At 60.5% G+C, this 14,945-nt stretch overlaps 1 protein-coding gene across 1 annotated transcript in view; it reads right to left on the minus strand.

Moving 5' to 3' along the window:
* Positions 1-14,347, minus strand: part of Wiz (widely interspaced zinc finger motifs) — a 24,666-nt gene extending 10,319 nt beyond the window's left edge. The window contains exons 1-2 of the mRNA XM_013028349.1: positions 14,143-14,347; positions 2,192-2,515 (exon numbers count right to left, since the gene is read on the minus strand). Of these exons, the coding sequence (XP_012883803.1) occupies positions 2,192-2,515; positions 14,143-14,347 (529 nt within the window). The remainder of the gene's footprint in view (positions 1-2,191; positions 2,516-14,142) is intronic.
* Positions 14,348-14,945: the final 598 nt, after the last annotated feature.

Genomic DNA, 14,945 nt, shown 5'->3' on the forward strand with positions numbered 1-14,945 from the left:
CCCCGGCGGCCTCCAGCTGCTCCCCGGCCCCCAGCCCGGGCTCCGGACTTCCCTACGGCGAGGGTGCGAGTCCTCCAGCCACGCTCCTCCACCTCAGTATCAGCACTGGGGCTTGAGCGCCCCGACGGGCGACCCCGAGCTGCTTCCCGGCAACGCACCTGGCCCAAGCTCGGGGATCCTCACGCCAGAGCTTCGCGCACCGACCCTCAAGCCTCCTCCGCGGCCGCCCAGCCCTCGGCGGGACCGCACCTCGCTTTTCCCACCTCCACTCGGAGCACCACGTGCTCTCCCTCGGGTACTTGACAGGTGGGCGGGGCCGCCCAGGCTCGCCCCGCCCCAGACCGGGCGTAAGGCCCCGCCCTAACCTGGCGCAGGCCTGGCGCCTGCCTGCCCAGGCCCCGCCCCACCCGGCGCTAAGCCCCGCCCCTGCCTGCCCAGGCCCCGCCCCTCCCGGCGCTAAGCCCCGCCCCTTCACCCCATCCGCTCCGCAGGAGTCCACCGGCAGGGGCCACAGCCCTCCTCCTCCCTGTGGACACAGCCAAACTGGCTTCCATTCACCGTGACCCCCTCACACCCCACATTCACCCACACCTGGGGACCCGCACATGGGTGGAAGTCTGTCTGCCGCGCACATGCTCCCTTCCTCGGGGTGCCGGCCCAGGGGGCCGGATAATGAACGTGAGCAGGGCATCTGGATTTGGCGGCGGGGGTGTGGCTGAAGGAGGCAGACGGACTGGAGCCAGCTCCACCCGGGCACCCAAGCAAAACCAGGCAGGATCCGTCCTCACTGCCTCTCCCTGTGACCCCCACCAGCCACTGCGCTGCCCGTGCCTCAGTGTCCCTCCTGTCCATGAAAGAGCCTGTGTGCGTGTGCACACACATACATATCCGTGTACATGCTGGCAGTGGAGTTTGAACTCAAGCCTGGTTACTGTCTCTTAGCTTTTTCCACTCAAGGCTGGCACTCTACCACTTGAGCCACAACCTCACTTCCAGCTTTTGGGTGATTCATTGGAAATAGTCTTCCTGACTTTCCTGCCCAGGCTGTTTGGAACTGCCATCCTCAGATCTCAGCCTCCTGAGCAACTGGGATTACAGGCCTGAGCCGCCCCACACCCAGCCAGTTCACCACTTACTAAAAACTCTGGCAAGTCAGCCTTTGCTGAATTGGAACCTTGGCTTTTGCACTAACCCCATGGTACCGGATCCAGGGGTCCTGCACCAAATACTGACTCCAGATTTCCAGGGCCATCCTCCCTCCACCGGAGATGCCACCAAACGAGGCGCTCAGAAATCCAGCCCTGCCTCTGTGGCTGGGACATGGGATAACCACGGCTTCCCTAGCTATAGAACGGGTATGCAACAATGCAATGCCGGGGCTCAGCTTAGAGGCAGAAGGCTTGCCTGACAGGCCCGAGGCCCTGGGTTTCACCCCCAGCAACCCCAGACATACATACACACACAGGCGTTGTTTCTAGGCCTATCCAACAGGACACAGGTTGAAACCTTATGCCATGTTCAGGGATTGGGGGGGGGAGGGGAGAGGTGGGAGAGAGACATTATCCATGCTGGAGTTCTAGATGTGCACCATCCAATAGGATGCCCGCCTGCTCAGTATTCACTACATTTCAAGTGCTCAGCAAGCTGCCTGCAATCCAGGGCAACACAGGTGCCGAGAGCCTTCCTACTGTCCCAGACAGGGCCACTGCAGCCCTGCTCAGTGCAGAAGATTCTTGCAGAACAAGGAAATCTCCAGTGCCACTGCCTAGGTTTCAAAGGCCAACTCCTGCAAGCTACCTAACCTTGGGCATATGAATTAAGTTCTCTGTGCCTCAGTTTTCCCATCTGAAACATGGGAGGGGGTAAATAGGGTGACCACACCTGCCTATGTTCATAGAGTCATGGTGAGGATCTCAATGAGTCTGTGGCTGTAAAGTAGGCAGCACAGCGTGTCTGGCTCTTAGTAAGTGCTCAGTGCGCCTTTGTTGGGCACAACTGCAGCAAGAGCCCATCCTGGCCCAGCCCCTTGAGGAAAACAGACTGGACCCCTAGGAGCCAGTGAGGGGGCAGGCAGGGAGGTCCTGGTGTACGTTGTAAAGTGACTTAAAACACTCCCCTCCATACCCCACCCTACCCCACCCCCCAGGAAGGGTCAGGCCATGCCCAGCCTCCCCTCTCCCCCTCTGCTTACCATCTCCATAGGCCGGCCCTGGGTCCTCGGCCCAGATGGGCGGGAAGGGCAAGGTAAGAGGTAAGCGAGGCCGGCGGGCCGTCAGGAAGCCGCCCGGTGGCCCCGGGGGCTCCCGGCCCAAGGGGCTGGGGGGCAGCTCAGCAGCCGAGGTGGCCAGCAGCTCCTGCAGGATGTTGATGGGTGACACGGTAAGCTCCCAGTTGGTGATGCCGAAGTCCCGCAAGTGGGCGCGGGCGTGGCTGGAGAGGCCCGCCCGCGTGTCGAAGCCAGCCCCGCAGAAATCACAGCGCATGAGGCTGAAAGTGCCGGGGTCGAAGTTGGCCACTGCAGGGAAAGGAATAGAAGATGGTGTGAGGGGACGGACAGGGGGGCGGCCCCGATGCCTCCACCCCCCGCCCATCGCCCTGGATCGCCTCATTTCCCTACTTCACCACGTCCATGCCACACCGATAGCTCTGAGCTCATGCACCCCTGTCCCCACACACACACACTAAGAACCCTGGCCCCCCGGGCCCCTTGGCACGGCTGGCGCCATCTCCAGCTGGTAGATCTGAGGATTTGGATACCTGTTGCATCTGTTTCGGTTTTGGTTTTTCTGCCCATTGCTGCCTGCCCCAGAACTATAAGTTAAATAGGGGTTGCATGAAGAAACGAACAGATAGACCAGGTGCAGTACCTCACGCTTATGATCCCAGCTACGTGGGAGGTGAGATACAGGAAGACCCCTCCCCATGATTATGAACCCAATCCAGGTGAAACATGAAGTGAGATCCCCATCTCAACCAATAAAGCTGGGCATGGTGGCATACGCCTGTCATCCCAGCTACCAGGGGGATGTAAACGTAAACCAGAGAGAGGTGCATGGTCCAAGTTAGCCCAAATAAAAATGTGAGACCCTAACCGACAGGCAATTAAAGAAAAAGAAAAGGGGCTGGGAAGGTGGCTTCAAGGTAGACTGCTTGGCTAGCATGCACGAAACCCTGGGTTCGATTCCTCAGTAGTACTACATACACAGAAAAAGCCAAGTAGTAGAGTGCTAGCTTAAGCAAAAGAAGCTCAGGGGGCCCAGCACCGGTGGCTCCCGCCTGTCATCCCAGCTACTCAGGAAGCTGAGATCTGAGGATCACAGTTCAAAGCCAGTCGGGGGAGGAAAGCCCGTGAGACTCTTATCTCCAATGAACCACCAGAAAACTGGAAGTGGCGCTGTGGCTCAAGTGCTGGAGCGCCAGCCTTGAGCTGAAGAGCTGAGGGACAGCGCCCAGGCCCAGAGTTCAAGCCCTAAGACTAGCAAAAAGAAAAAAAATAGGAGGAGGGGGTTCTAGGGCCATGGCTCAAGTGATAGAGGCCAGAAGGTCAAGCCCAAGTACCCCCCCCCAAGAAAAAAAAAAGAAAACCCCGCAGTGAATGGCGCCTGTGACTCCAGCTCTGGGAACCTTTCCTGGGGAGGGCTGGGGACCTTCTGGGCATTCCCCCACATCCTGGTTGCTTGCCGCCTAGCCTCGCACCCATGTCAACAACACCTCCCCAAGGAGGGCGGCCAGCCCGTAGAAGAGCCCCAGGGAGCTGCTGGCACAGGGACCCTGTCCCACCAGGCTTGGGCCAGGAATTCCAAGAGAACAAGAGTTGCTTCCAGCCGCCCTGCCCCTCTCTGAACAGACAGTCCCTTGCAGAAAGGGCCTCGGTGGCTGGTTGTCTGGCGCAGACCGAAGCCCCCCACCCTTCCCCCCAGGACCCTTTTCCTCCCCCCGCCCCGGCAGCTGGCACCGCCACCCACCTTTGCCGTGACTCCCTGGTCCCTCGGGAGGGGAGACCCCCAGGCTTCCCTTGCATGGCGCTAAGGGAGGAATTAGAGACAGGTGGGTGGGTTTAGAACTCAGCAGCACGAGTGTGTGCGTGTGCGTGTGCGGGTGAGTGTGTGGCTCCCAGGCCGTGGAGGGAGGTTAGTTTGGGGGTTTTTGGTGGGTTTGGATTTGGGGGGGGAGGTGGGGAGGTGTTTTTTTTTCTTTTTGGAGGTGAAGCCGCCCTACCTTTTTTCTTTTTCTTCTGGAAGGAAAACCGCCGCTCGATGGCCTTCACCTCCTCGGCGGAGATGAAGTGGCGCACGTTGTAGCTGACGCCCACGCGGTTCAGGTGGCCACGGACGTGATTGGCCAGCCCAATGCCATTGTGGAAGCGGTCCGGACAGTACGGGCACTTGCGATCTTCGGGTTTCAGTCCGCCAATGGGGTCCCCCCCAAGAAGCCTATCCAGCCCCAGCGGGCTGCCGATGGGCGCATCCAGGAGCAGGAAATCCAAGGGGTGGGTGGCCTCCAGGTCCAGCGCCAGCTCCTCCGGCTGCGGCCTTGGGGACCCCCCGGCAGCCGCGGTCATGAGCTGCGGCCCGAGCTTTGCCAGCAGGACGAGGGGCACCATGCCTCGGAGCTGCTCCCGCTGTGCCCGGGACGCCTGCGCGCTCCGCAGGGCCTCTTGGAACGTTCGCTTCAGACGTAAGGCCGGCTCGGGGAGGAGGCCGCGGGCAGCCGGGGGTGGCAGGCCTCCATGTTCAGGGGCAACATCCATTTCGGAAGTCAATGCTATATCCTCTTCCTCTTCCTCCTCCTCTTCTTCCTCTTCCTCCTCTTCCTCCTCCTCCTCCTCCTCTTCGCTCCAAGGGTACCGCCGGCGTTTGTTTCCACCAAGCTGTATGGTGTAGGGGGCCGAGGCCGGGGCAGTGGGAAAGGCCAGCCTTCTGAGAGGCCCCGGGCCGGAGTGGTGAAGCAGCGGCTCTGACACTGGAAAGTTCCTGGCGATGTCCAGCTGCTGGCTGTCTGGACATCCAGCGGGGTTCTCCTCCCGCCACATGGGAGCCAGGAGTGGCTCGGCCCTGCCAAAGTAGTCCACCGTGGCCACGTCGGGGGAGCGGGCATACACACCCTGGCTAGTGCCCGGCTGGCTGGCCAGGTCCTCTGGGAAGGCCTCCCACTGGGGACCGCCGTGTGCCAAGCGCGCATGCTCCCTGAGCAGGCCCTCGCTGGGTGCCAGGAAGCCACAGGAGAGGCAGGCACTAAGGTCGGAGGCTGCGGCCGCACAGCCAGCCTCGGGGATGGGGCTCCCGGCTCTGCTGTGACCCCCAGCTGCCCCCTCGAGGGGCGGGCCCGGCGGTGGCGCGAACGCCCCGGAGGGATTGGTCGCAAAGACGCAGGCGGGACGCTGCCAGCGCGCCGGGCGCCCCTGGCCCTCGCCCGGGCACCGCTTCAGCTTCTGGATCTCCTCGATGATCTTCTCCCGGGAGGCCTGGTGCCGCTGGCGGTGCTGCTCCAGGGACGCAGGGTCGGCGAACGGCCAGCCGCACTCCCCGCAGGCCAGCGGGGCCGGCCCGGCGCGGGGCTCGTGGCCCGGGGCCTGCCGGTGCTGATTCATGTGCTCCAAGAGATGGGCCTTGTGCCTGAAGTAGATGTTACACTCCACGCAGGGGAACACGGCGGGCTCGTATTCCTCGTCTTCCTCCTCCTCCTCCTCCTCCTCCTCCCCATGGCCGTCGGGACTGGCCCCCGTCCCGGCCACCTCCTCCAGCAGCTCGCCCAGGTAGGCGCCCGTGGGCAGCGGGGACGGCGCTGGCTGCAGACGCTCCACGGACGCCTCGGCGTTCACCGTCCACGTCTGCGTGGCCACCTCGGAGGCCGAGGCGGGAAGGAACCACTCGGAGGGCCGGCTCAGGCCCTCCACGTCCTCCGGGTGGCCCCTGCGGCCGGCCACGTCCATGCCCGACGCCTTGGGAAGGTCACCCAGCGGCACGGTCACCCTCCTGAAGGCTGACAGGTCCCCGCGGGACCCCAGCTCTCTCTGGGCACCCTGATCGTCCATCTCTTGGAGCCAGGTGAATGAGGGGCGACCCCGGGGGGGTTTCTCCCAGACCTTCAGTTCACCCTGGTGAGGTAAGAACCTTCTAGAGCCCTGGGCGTGGTGGGGGTTCAGGGTTCTCATGATGACTGAGTCTTCGAGCCTCCGCTCAGATGGGTCGCCCTCCCCGGCCCCCAGAACCAGGGGGGGCCCGGGGAAGAGGCAGGGGGGCGGGGAGCCCGGCCGGAAGTCCAGGCAGTCTCCATCAAAGCAGCTGTAAGGGAGTGCCAATGGGGACAGGTTAGCCCTCGGGGCCTTGTGCATCCTAAGACGGCTGCGGGGCGTCCTCCAGGCCCACCAGATCCAACTCCAGGGTGAGCCTAGACCGGCCGGTGACGGGGGCCGAGGGAGGGGAAGGGCAAGCAGACCGGTCTGGGTTCAGCTCCCAGGTTGCATCTGTTTCCAGAGCCAGCCCTGCTGCATCATGGGAGAATGTGGCAAGCCGGTGGGGGGGGGGTAGTCTGGGGCTGCCTCAGGGAACATGCCCAAGCCCCCTCCAGAGCTGTCAACTCTCATCTCTCTTCCGGGAGGACTCCAGGGCTGGGGTGTGCATTCCAGGCTGCTTTCTAAGTTGGTCTTTCCACGCCGGAGAGATTTAGTTCATCAACTACACCTCTCCCCCAAAAGGTGGTGGAAAGCGAACTTCACAGCGGAACGGTTCACGAGAGGCATCTGCTCGCCCCCCTGCGTCCCCCTCCCCGGCCCTCCGTGGACGGGCAAAGTCAGCCCCGGACCCAGTGACTCTCACCTTCCCAAGTGGGAGGGGGGTGGAGGCCTGGGGTGAGGGGAGGAGAAGCAACTTCTCTGGGCCTCAGTTTTCCAATCACAAAAAAAAAAAAAACTGGAAATCTCCTCGCCCTGTACAACATCTAAGGAGTTTCACGTCACCAGCAAACACTGTGCACTGCACACCTGTAATCTCAGCTACTCAGGAGGCTGAGATCTAAGGATTCTTGGTTCGAATCCAGCCCAGACAGGAAAGTGCTTGAGACTTTATCTCTTCACTTAGGTTAGCCTCAGACCTAGCTCCTGGTATCTGTGAAATCCGCTTGCCTGGGTCATGCATTTCTGGCTATCCTATTTAGCTTATTACTCGAGATGAGGGGTTCCTGCTATTTGCCCAGGCTGGCTCTAACTGTGATTTCCCCCAGTGGCTAACCTTTAAGAAGCTGGGACTACAGGTATGAGCCACATGGCTGGTCCCCTTGAGGGTTGCTGTGTGTTGGGTTTTGTGGTTTTGTTGTTTTTTTTTTTTTTGAGACAGGGTCTCATGATGTAACCCAAGTTGGCCTTGAACTTGGGTCTTCCTAACTACAGGTGTGCACCACCACACCCCAAATCCCCATTTCAGGGGTATGTTGTTTTCCTCATTGATTTGGTGACGATCACCCCTCCACTTTTAAGACCTTGGTTCCATGAGTGTGATTAGTCACACCCATAGTACAAAGGAAGACATGAGCTCCACAGAGACCATCCTCCCTCCCAGAGCAAAGACCCAGTGGGAGGGCTGGGAAGGTGGCTCAGTGGTAGAGCGCTTGCCTTGCATGCCTGAGGCCCTGGGTTCAATTCCTCAGCACCACATAAACAGAAAAAGCCAGAAGTGGCACTGTGGCTCAAGTGGTAGAGCGCTAGCCTTGAGCTAAAGAGCTGAGGGACAGCGCCCAGACCCAGAGTTCAAGTCCAATGACTGACAAAAAAAAAAATGCTTGCTGAGAGTCCAGAGCATAGGTTAACGTAAACTCCAGAAGCTTCTTATTGATCATGATCACTACAGGCTGGGTGCCTGTGGCTCATGCCCATCCATAATCCTAGCTATCTGGGAGGCTGCTAAGGAGGATCCATATTTGAGGCCAGCCTGGGCAGGGAACTCTAAAAGACCTTATTGTCCATGGCGGGGGAAAGCTGGACAAGGCTGTGTGGGCCTATGGGCCTAGGGGATGGTGCCTAGAATAGACAGATCGTGTGCAGCAAAGGAGTAAGCCCTTATCTCGAATGTAATCAGTGAAAACCAGGGCTGGAGGCCTGGCTTCCAGAGGCATGCAAAGTCCTGAGTTCAAGCCTGAAGAATCCCCAAAGAAGAAAAAAAGCACATGATGAGGATGGCTACCAGCTAGCGCCCATCAGGCTGTGTGATGAAAGGTGAACTGTGGCCACCGGTCTGCTCTGCCCCTGGCTCCTCCAAGCAAGTGAGTGTGATTGGTGCCCTGTGAGCAGCTCATTCCCATTCTGCAGATGCCCAGAGAGGGCCGCCGGGCGGCAGAGGAGCCCCACAGGTCTCAGCTCCAGGCCCTTGGGCCTGGCTCCCGGCGCGGGTAATGAGAGTTGACCGTCTGTGTGGGGGCCGCCCCCCACCCCAGCCCCACACACACCCCCAAGGGGCTGTGTTCTCTCTTCCTGCCTGACTTCCTGCTTCCCTCCTGTCCCCCGCGGGCCTGGCTCTCTCGGGCCTGCTCGTCCCCCTGCCCCCTGAGGTCAGGGCCAGCTTGGCACTCACCCACTGCTGATCCGACGGGTGGCGGAGGTGGCGTGGGGAAGGGCTTCTCTGAGGCCAGCATGAGGCCGCCCATCTGTAATAGAGAGGGGAGACCCTGAGGGGCTGCGCTCCCCCTGGACGGGGCTCTGAGCACCCCCAGCTGGGGGGGGGCCCTCTGGGCCCTGCTAGCTCCCAAACCCTCTCCCTGAGAGGCCTCTGGCCTCTGCATCCCTGAGTCCTGACAAATGGGGTGGAGGGAGGTTCTTGGAAGGAACCCCCTTAGATTCCCTGGGGTTGGGGGGTCCTGTCTTTTTATTTGGGGACCAGGATAGATGTGTTGTTTTTTTTTTTTTCCTTTGAGCTTCTCCTCTGCTGCATTACTGGGGTTTGAACTCAGGACTTACTTCTAGTGTTCATTTGGCTTTTATGGCTGAAAGCTAGCGCTCTGCCACCAGAGCCACAGCTCCACTTCTGGCTCCGCGTCCCCCCCGGCCCCCCCCCCGCCGTGGTTCTTTGGAAATAAGAGTCTCACAAACTTTCCTGCCCTGACTGGCTTTGAACCGAGATCCTCAGATCAGTCTCCTGAGGAGCTGGGATGGCAGGCGTCTGGCTCTAGCCTACCTCTCTCTCACCTCAGGACCTTTGCACATCTTGGCCTGCCAGCAGGAACGCATATCCCAGGCCACCGACACAAAGCAGCCCCTATGTTTTTCTCTCTCAGAAACTCTATTGTCCCCCCTCCCTTAAAAAAATTTTTTTTTGTCAGTCCTGTGGCTTGAACTCTGGGCCTGGGCGCTCACTTCTTCAGCTCAAGGCTGGCGCTCTACCTCCTGAGCCACAGCACCAATTCTGGTTTTCTGGTGGCTTATTGGAGATCAGAGTCTCATGGACTTTCTTGCCGGGGCTGGCTTTGAACCTCGATCCTCAGATCTCAGCCTCCTGAGTAGCTAGGATGACAGGCATGAGCCACCGGTACCCACCTCTCCCCCCCCCTTTTTTTTTGAGACAGGGTCCTGCCATATCACCCCAACTGACCGCAGCCTCACCATGTCCCTAACCTCAGCCTCTCAAAGGGCAGGGATTACAGGCACACACCACCACACGGGACTTCTGTTTTGTTTCTAGAAATTCCCTGGCTGTCTGTCTGGATGGCCGTGGCTTGCCAGAGTTCCCGCTGCAGGTGCCCAAGCCTCGCGGAGTGTGAGGATTTTGTTGGTTTTTAGACTCTCAGTGCCTGGCATGGAAATGCTGGATAACTCCATGCCAGAGGAAGATGGATGGAGGCCCGGGGTCCGGCCTGAGCCCTCTCCAGGCTTAAATCCTAGCCTAGAATCCCTCCCCCAGGAACTCCCCCATCCCCCCCCAACACAGAGCCAACTCTCCATTACCCGCCTACCGAGCCAGTGTCTAGAGTGACCGCAGGAATCCTGGCTCGGGCGGCTCTGCCCGCCACGCTAGCCTGCCACGAGCAGGCATGCCGGCCGGGGAGTGGGCCAGCGGCCTGCGCCAAGGTTAACACACACGAGGGGAGCGCCGTGCCCTGGCCAAGGGCCTGACAGATGCAATTGCTGGCCGCGTCTCAACTTGAGGATGGTCCAGAGGGAGGGTTAGTAAAGCCTGGGCCTAATTCTACACACACACACACACACACACACACACACACACACACACACACACCACTCCACTGTCTAACTGGAGATCTGAGCCCTGGGGGGGGGGGGGGTAAAGAAGGCGTGGCTGGAGGCCGTGGGAATTTCCAGATTCCAGGGGAGATTTTTTAATTTATTGGTTTTCTTTTTTCTTTTCTTTTTTTTTTTAGTTTGCGCAGTCATGGGCCTTGAACTCAGAACCTGGGTGCATTGGAGATCAGAGCCTCACGGACTTTCCTGCCCCCGCTGACTTTGAACCTCGATCCTCACATCTCAGCCTCCTGAGTAGTTAGGATGACCAGGCGTGAGCCGCCAGCGCCTGGCTATTTGTTTTTATTTTGGTTCTTTTTGGGAGTCTTGAGGCTTGAACGCAGGGCCTCATGCTTGCTTGGCAGGTGCTCTATCACTTGCGCCACGCTCCTGGTGGCCCTTTTGTTTTATAGATCGGGACTTGAGCTTTCTCACTCCAGACTGGCCTGGGACCGTGATCCATACCCCAGAGCAACTGAGATTGCAGGCCTGTCCCACCAGGCCTGGTCAGTTCTTTGACCCAAGGGTCTGTCTCTTAAGCTAGATCCTCCTACTGTGCCTCTCCAAAGGCTGGGATTACAGGTGTGAGGCCCAAAGCCTGGCCCCACGTGCAGTTTTGTTGTGGTGACTGTGGTTTAAGCTTGACATTGAGGGCAGGGTCATTCCCTAAGGACCACCACCACCGAGAAGCATCTCCAGCCTCAGCCCACAAGACACCAGCGCCTGGCGGTCCCATAACCATGACAACCAAACACATATATGCCTCTGTCTATGGATCTCCACATAGGACCCAGCGACCCGCTGGGAGGCCCAACTGAGAGGCACTGGGGAGGACGAGGCTGCGGGGAGGGGTGGGGGACGCAAGATGCAGACCAGCTCAAGACGACACCCCCCATGCCCGACCACCCCTCACCCCCCTGGGACCCAGGCAGTCCCAGCGGGCGGCCGTGGCTCCGAGCAGGTGGAGGAGGAGGAGCCCCCAGCACCAGGGATGGGAAGTAGGACTGAGGGTCCCCAGCGTCCCGCTTCCGAGCGCCCCAGATTCGCTGATTTGTGCCGGTCGGCCGGCCGGCCGGTCGTCGCCGGGGACGCGTGGGAGCGACGGTGGCCTCTTTGTCCGCGCGGCTCCTATTTTTAGTGGCGGTGACATTGGCAGAAGGAGGCCACGCAGGGCCTGTGTGGGAGGCTTGGCAGGTGGAGGCTCCTCCTCCGCCCAGGGGGTGCAGACCGCCTGGGGGTGCCACACAGAGTGGCCGAGGGTCGCTCCTTGGCCTCTGATCTTGGGGATCCCCGAGGAGGCCATATGCAGATCAGACGTATCCATAATGAACTTGAACCCTCCCCCCCACACACAGCAACCGAGAATCCGAAGGCCTGAGAGCCCAGGAGACATAAGTTCGAAGTTCGGTGCGGTGACTTGAAGGCCTGGCCCTCTGAGGACCGGGCGCTGGCCAGTGGTGGGTGCAGGGAGTTATAGGACATGTTCGATCCTGAGGGACGGCGGCGGTGGGAGGAAAGAAGGTAGGACTTCCGGGGGGGGGGGGTGCGGGGAGCGCTGTGGGAATTGGCTCCTTGGGGTGGAGGCTGGACTCCGAGCCGCGGCTTGCTATCCTCCAGCCCCAGCTGGGAGCCTCATGAGGGCCAAAAATGACAGCTCGTTCGTCCCCCATCCCCCCCACGAGGTCAGACACGCACCAGACCGTTCATCGAGCCGCAAGGAGTCACGTCAAAGCCCCCTGCCCCCCCCAAGGCTCTGCTCTATGAGGGGAGGGGCTAGCTCAGAAGCCAGGGCTGGACCCGGTGGGAGGGGGGACCTCAGGGGCAGTCCAAGGGAATCTCTGGGGGCCTAGGAGGGTGGAGAGTGGGGGCCAGCAGGAGAAGAGCCGGGGACGCTGAGCAGACACAGGGTCCCAGGGCCCGGCCCACCTCCAGCCTCTGGGCTGAAACGCTGCCCTGAACACCTCCCCTCCCCCCATCCTCACCAGAGCTCAGCAAACCATCAGGGGCGGGGCTTGAACCCCCTCATCCCAGCCTGTAACACAGAAAGCCCAAGTCCTAGCTGGCACCCCCCCCCCCGCTCCTCTCCCCAGACCGGGGTGTCTGATGGGTGGGAGAAAGGGTACCCAGGCCTGCAGACTCACACCTGCCAGGGACTCTGGATCCTGAGCCCATTCCGTTCAATTCCCCAAGCCCTACCCCGCCCCCCCCAGCTGGCTGTGTGGCCTGCACACTGGACCTTCAGGAAGGGACAGCTCTCCCCTTACTGCTCCTTTCCACTGCTGCCCATTACTTGAGATGCCCTCAGTCACCACAGGACCTTTGCACATGCCGTGCCACTCCTGCCTCTTCTGCTCCTTACCCCCTATCCTACTTCCCGGTGCCCAGCCCACATGGTGGGGTCTAGGCATCAGGGATGGCGTGGACTGAGTCAAGAGTCCTGAAGGAGCCAGGCACCAGTGGCTCACGTCTGTAATCCCGGCACCTCAGGAGGCTGAGATCTGAGGATCACAGTTCAAAACCAGCCGGGCAGGAAAGTCTGTGAGACTCTTATCTCTAATCAACCAGCACAAAAGCCAGAAGTGGAATTGTGGCTCAAGAGGTAGAGTTACCAGCCTTGAGAGATAGGCCAGAGTGTGGAACTGAGTTCAAGCCCCAGAACTGGCCCACACACACACACACACACACACACCACAGAGGCACCACAGAAAGAAAGAGAGGCGGGGGGGAGAAAAAAAATAAAAATTTAAAAAAGAAAAGGGAGCCAGGCGCAGGAGGCTCCCGCCTGTCATCCTAGCTGCTCAGGAGGCTGAGATCTGAGGATCACGGTTCAAAGCCAGCCCAGGCAGGAAAGTCTGTGAGACTTTCATCCCCAATCAACCATCAAAAAGCCAGAAGTGGTGCTGTGGCTCGAGTGGTAGAGCTCCAGCCTTGAGGGAAAAAGCCCAGGGAGAGTTCAAGGCCCTAAGTTCAAGCACCAGTACCCACAACTGAGAATAAATAAAGAGGTAAGGGCTGCCAACACTTTCTACTGACCGATCTGGGGCTTGGGGTCACGGGTTACACGCACATGCACACGCACACACACGCACAGGACCTCATTTTCCTCATCTTTAACACAAGGTGCTAATAGCCAAGGCTATCCCACAGGTTCTTCTCAGGACACGAGCTGGTCACATTTGGGCCAAGGGGATGAAGGAAGAGGTTCTCACACCCCAGGGCCTTTGCACTTGCCGTTCCCACCCCTCAGATGCCAAGCTTCTCGGGCGCTGTCCGGCCCCCGCCCGGCATCACTCCCGGCATTCAGCTCTAGTATGGCACAGCTCCTGTCACACTGCCCGCCTCTTCGAGAATGCCAGGCCTGGGGGGAGGGGCGCACACGTTCGCCTCTCTCACTTAAGGGCCATTTTCTCAGCATCTAGAACGCAGCCGGGCACACAGTAGGCGCTCAGTCTCAAATGAGCCAAGTAACCCGTCTTGAGGTGTGGACAGCACAGCGCGGGGGAAACTGAGACAGAACAGGGGAGCAGGTGTTCCCAGTCCCCCCCTTGCCACTAGAGGGCACAAGCCGACTTAGCCTAGGGCCCAGGAGCTGAGGGATGAACTGCTGGGAGTGGGGGACACTTGGGGAAAAGGGGAGCCAGGGACAGAGAGGCAGAGGTGGGTGATGGGACATCTAGATGCAGTCAGTGAGGAACTGAGGGGAAGCCACCATAGCACCTTGAGTTTGCGTCCCTGCTCCCCGCTGGGAGCCTTGGGTGAGGTCACTGCTCACCACGGTACGCGGAGGAACGAAGCCCAGAACCCGGGGAAGGCTCCGGATGCACACAGGAATCAGAACCCATCTACGGCCCCCGCTGGGCCCTCTGAGCCTGGGGAACAAGGCCGGGCCCCGCTCGAAGCCACCAGAGCCACCCTCTTACCAGACACACCACCTCTGCCATCTAGAGCGTCCTGGGAACCCTCCTTGGCGACAGGTAGATAATGCGTGGACCGGAAGATGTCCCCTTCTCCCTCAGCAGCCTCGGCCCCGCCATCGATGTCCTCCCCGGGGGCCGGGCCCGGCAGCCTCTCGAGGACTCGAGGACCGTCGCAGGGGGACAGGCTGCCCGGGAGGGGAGCCTCCATGGGTGCACCTCAGGGCCGGGCTGGCTCAGTGGCACATCGCGGGTCTAGGTACAGAAAGGAGAAGGGGCTTAGGGGGAGGCAGGGACCTGGGGGCTCCTCGCTCCGCACCCTGGCTCACGGCCTACGCTCCCGGCTACTCAGGAGGCTGAGATCCGAGGATCGCCATTCAAAGCCAGCCTGGGCAGGACAGTCTGGGAGACTCCCATCTCCAAGGAACCAGCAGACAAGCCCACCGTGAGCGGAGCCGTGGCTCAAGCGGTAGGGCACCCAGCCTTGAGTGAAAAAGCTCCGGGGACCGCAGCCCAGGCCGTGAGTTCAAACACACAGAGCGCTCCCAGCTCCCAGCACCACACAAAACCCAGCCCTGACCCCCGGGCGGCTCACTCCCTCAGTTTACCTCCCTGTCCAATAGTAACAAAGGCCCTGGCCACACACCATTCCATCCTAACCGGGAGACACCAGCTTCCCTCCCAGTAACTAACTCCTCCCGGTACCCAGACCCTCTGTGCCTCAGTTTACCCCCCCTGGAACCCCCTCCATCATCCCTCCCACCGCTCGTCTCCACGCTGCCTCGACCTCCCCCCCGGCTCCCCCCGGC

Source organism: Dipodomys ordii, unplaced genomic scaffold (assembly GCF_000151885.1).
Source record: "Dipodomys ordii isolate 6190 unplaced genomic scaffold, Dord_2.0 Scaffold108, whole genome shotgun sequence".
NCBI classification, from domain to species: Eukaryota; Metazoa; Chordata; class Mammalia; order Rodentia; family Heteromyidae; genus Dipodomys; species Dipodomys ordii.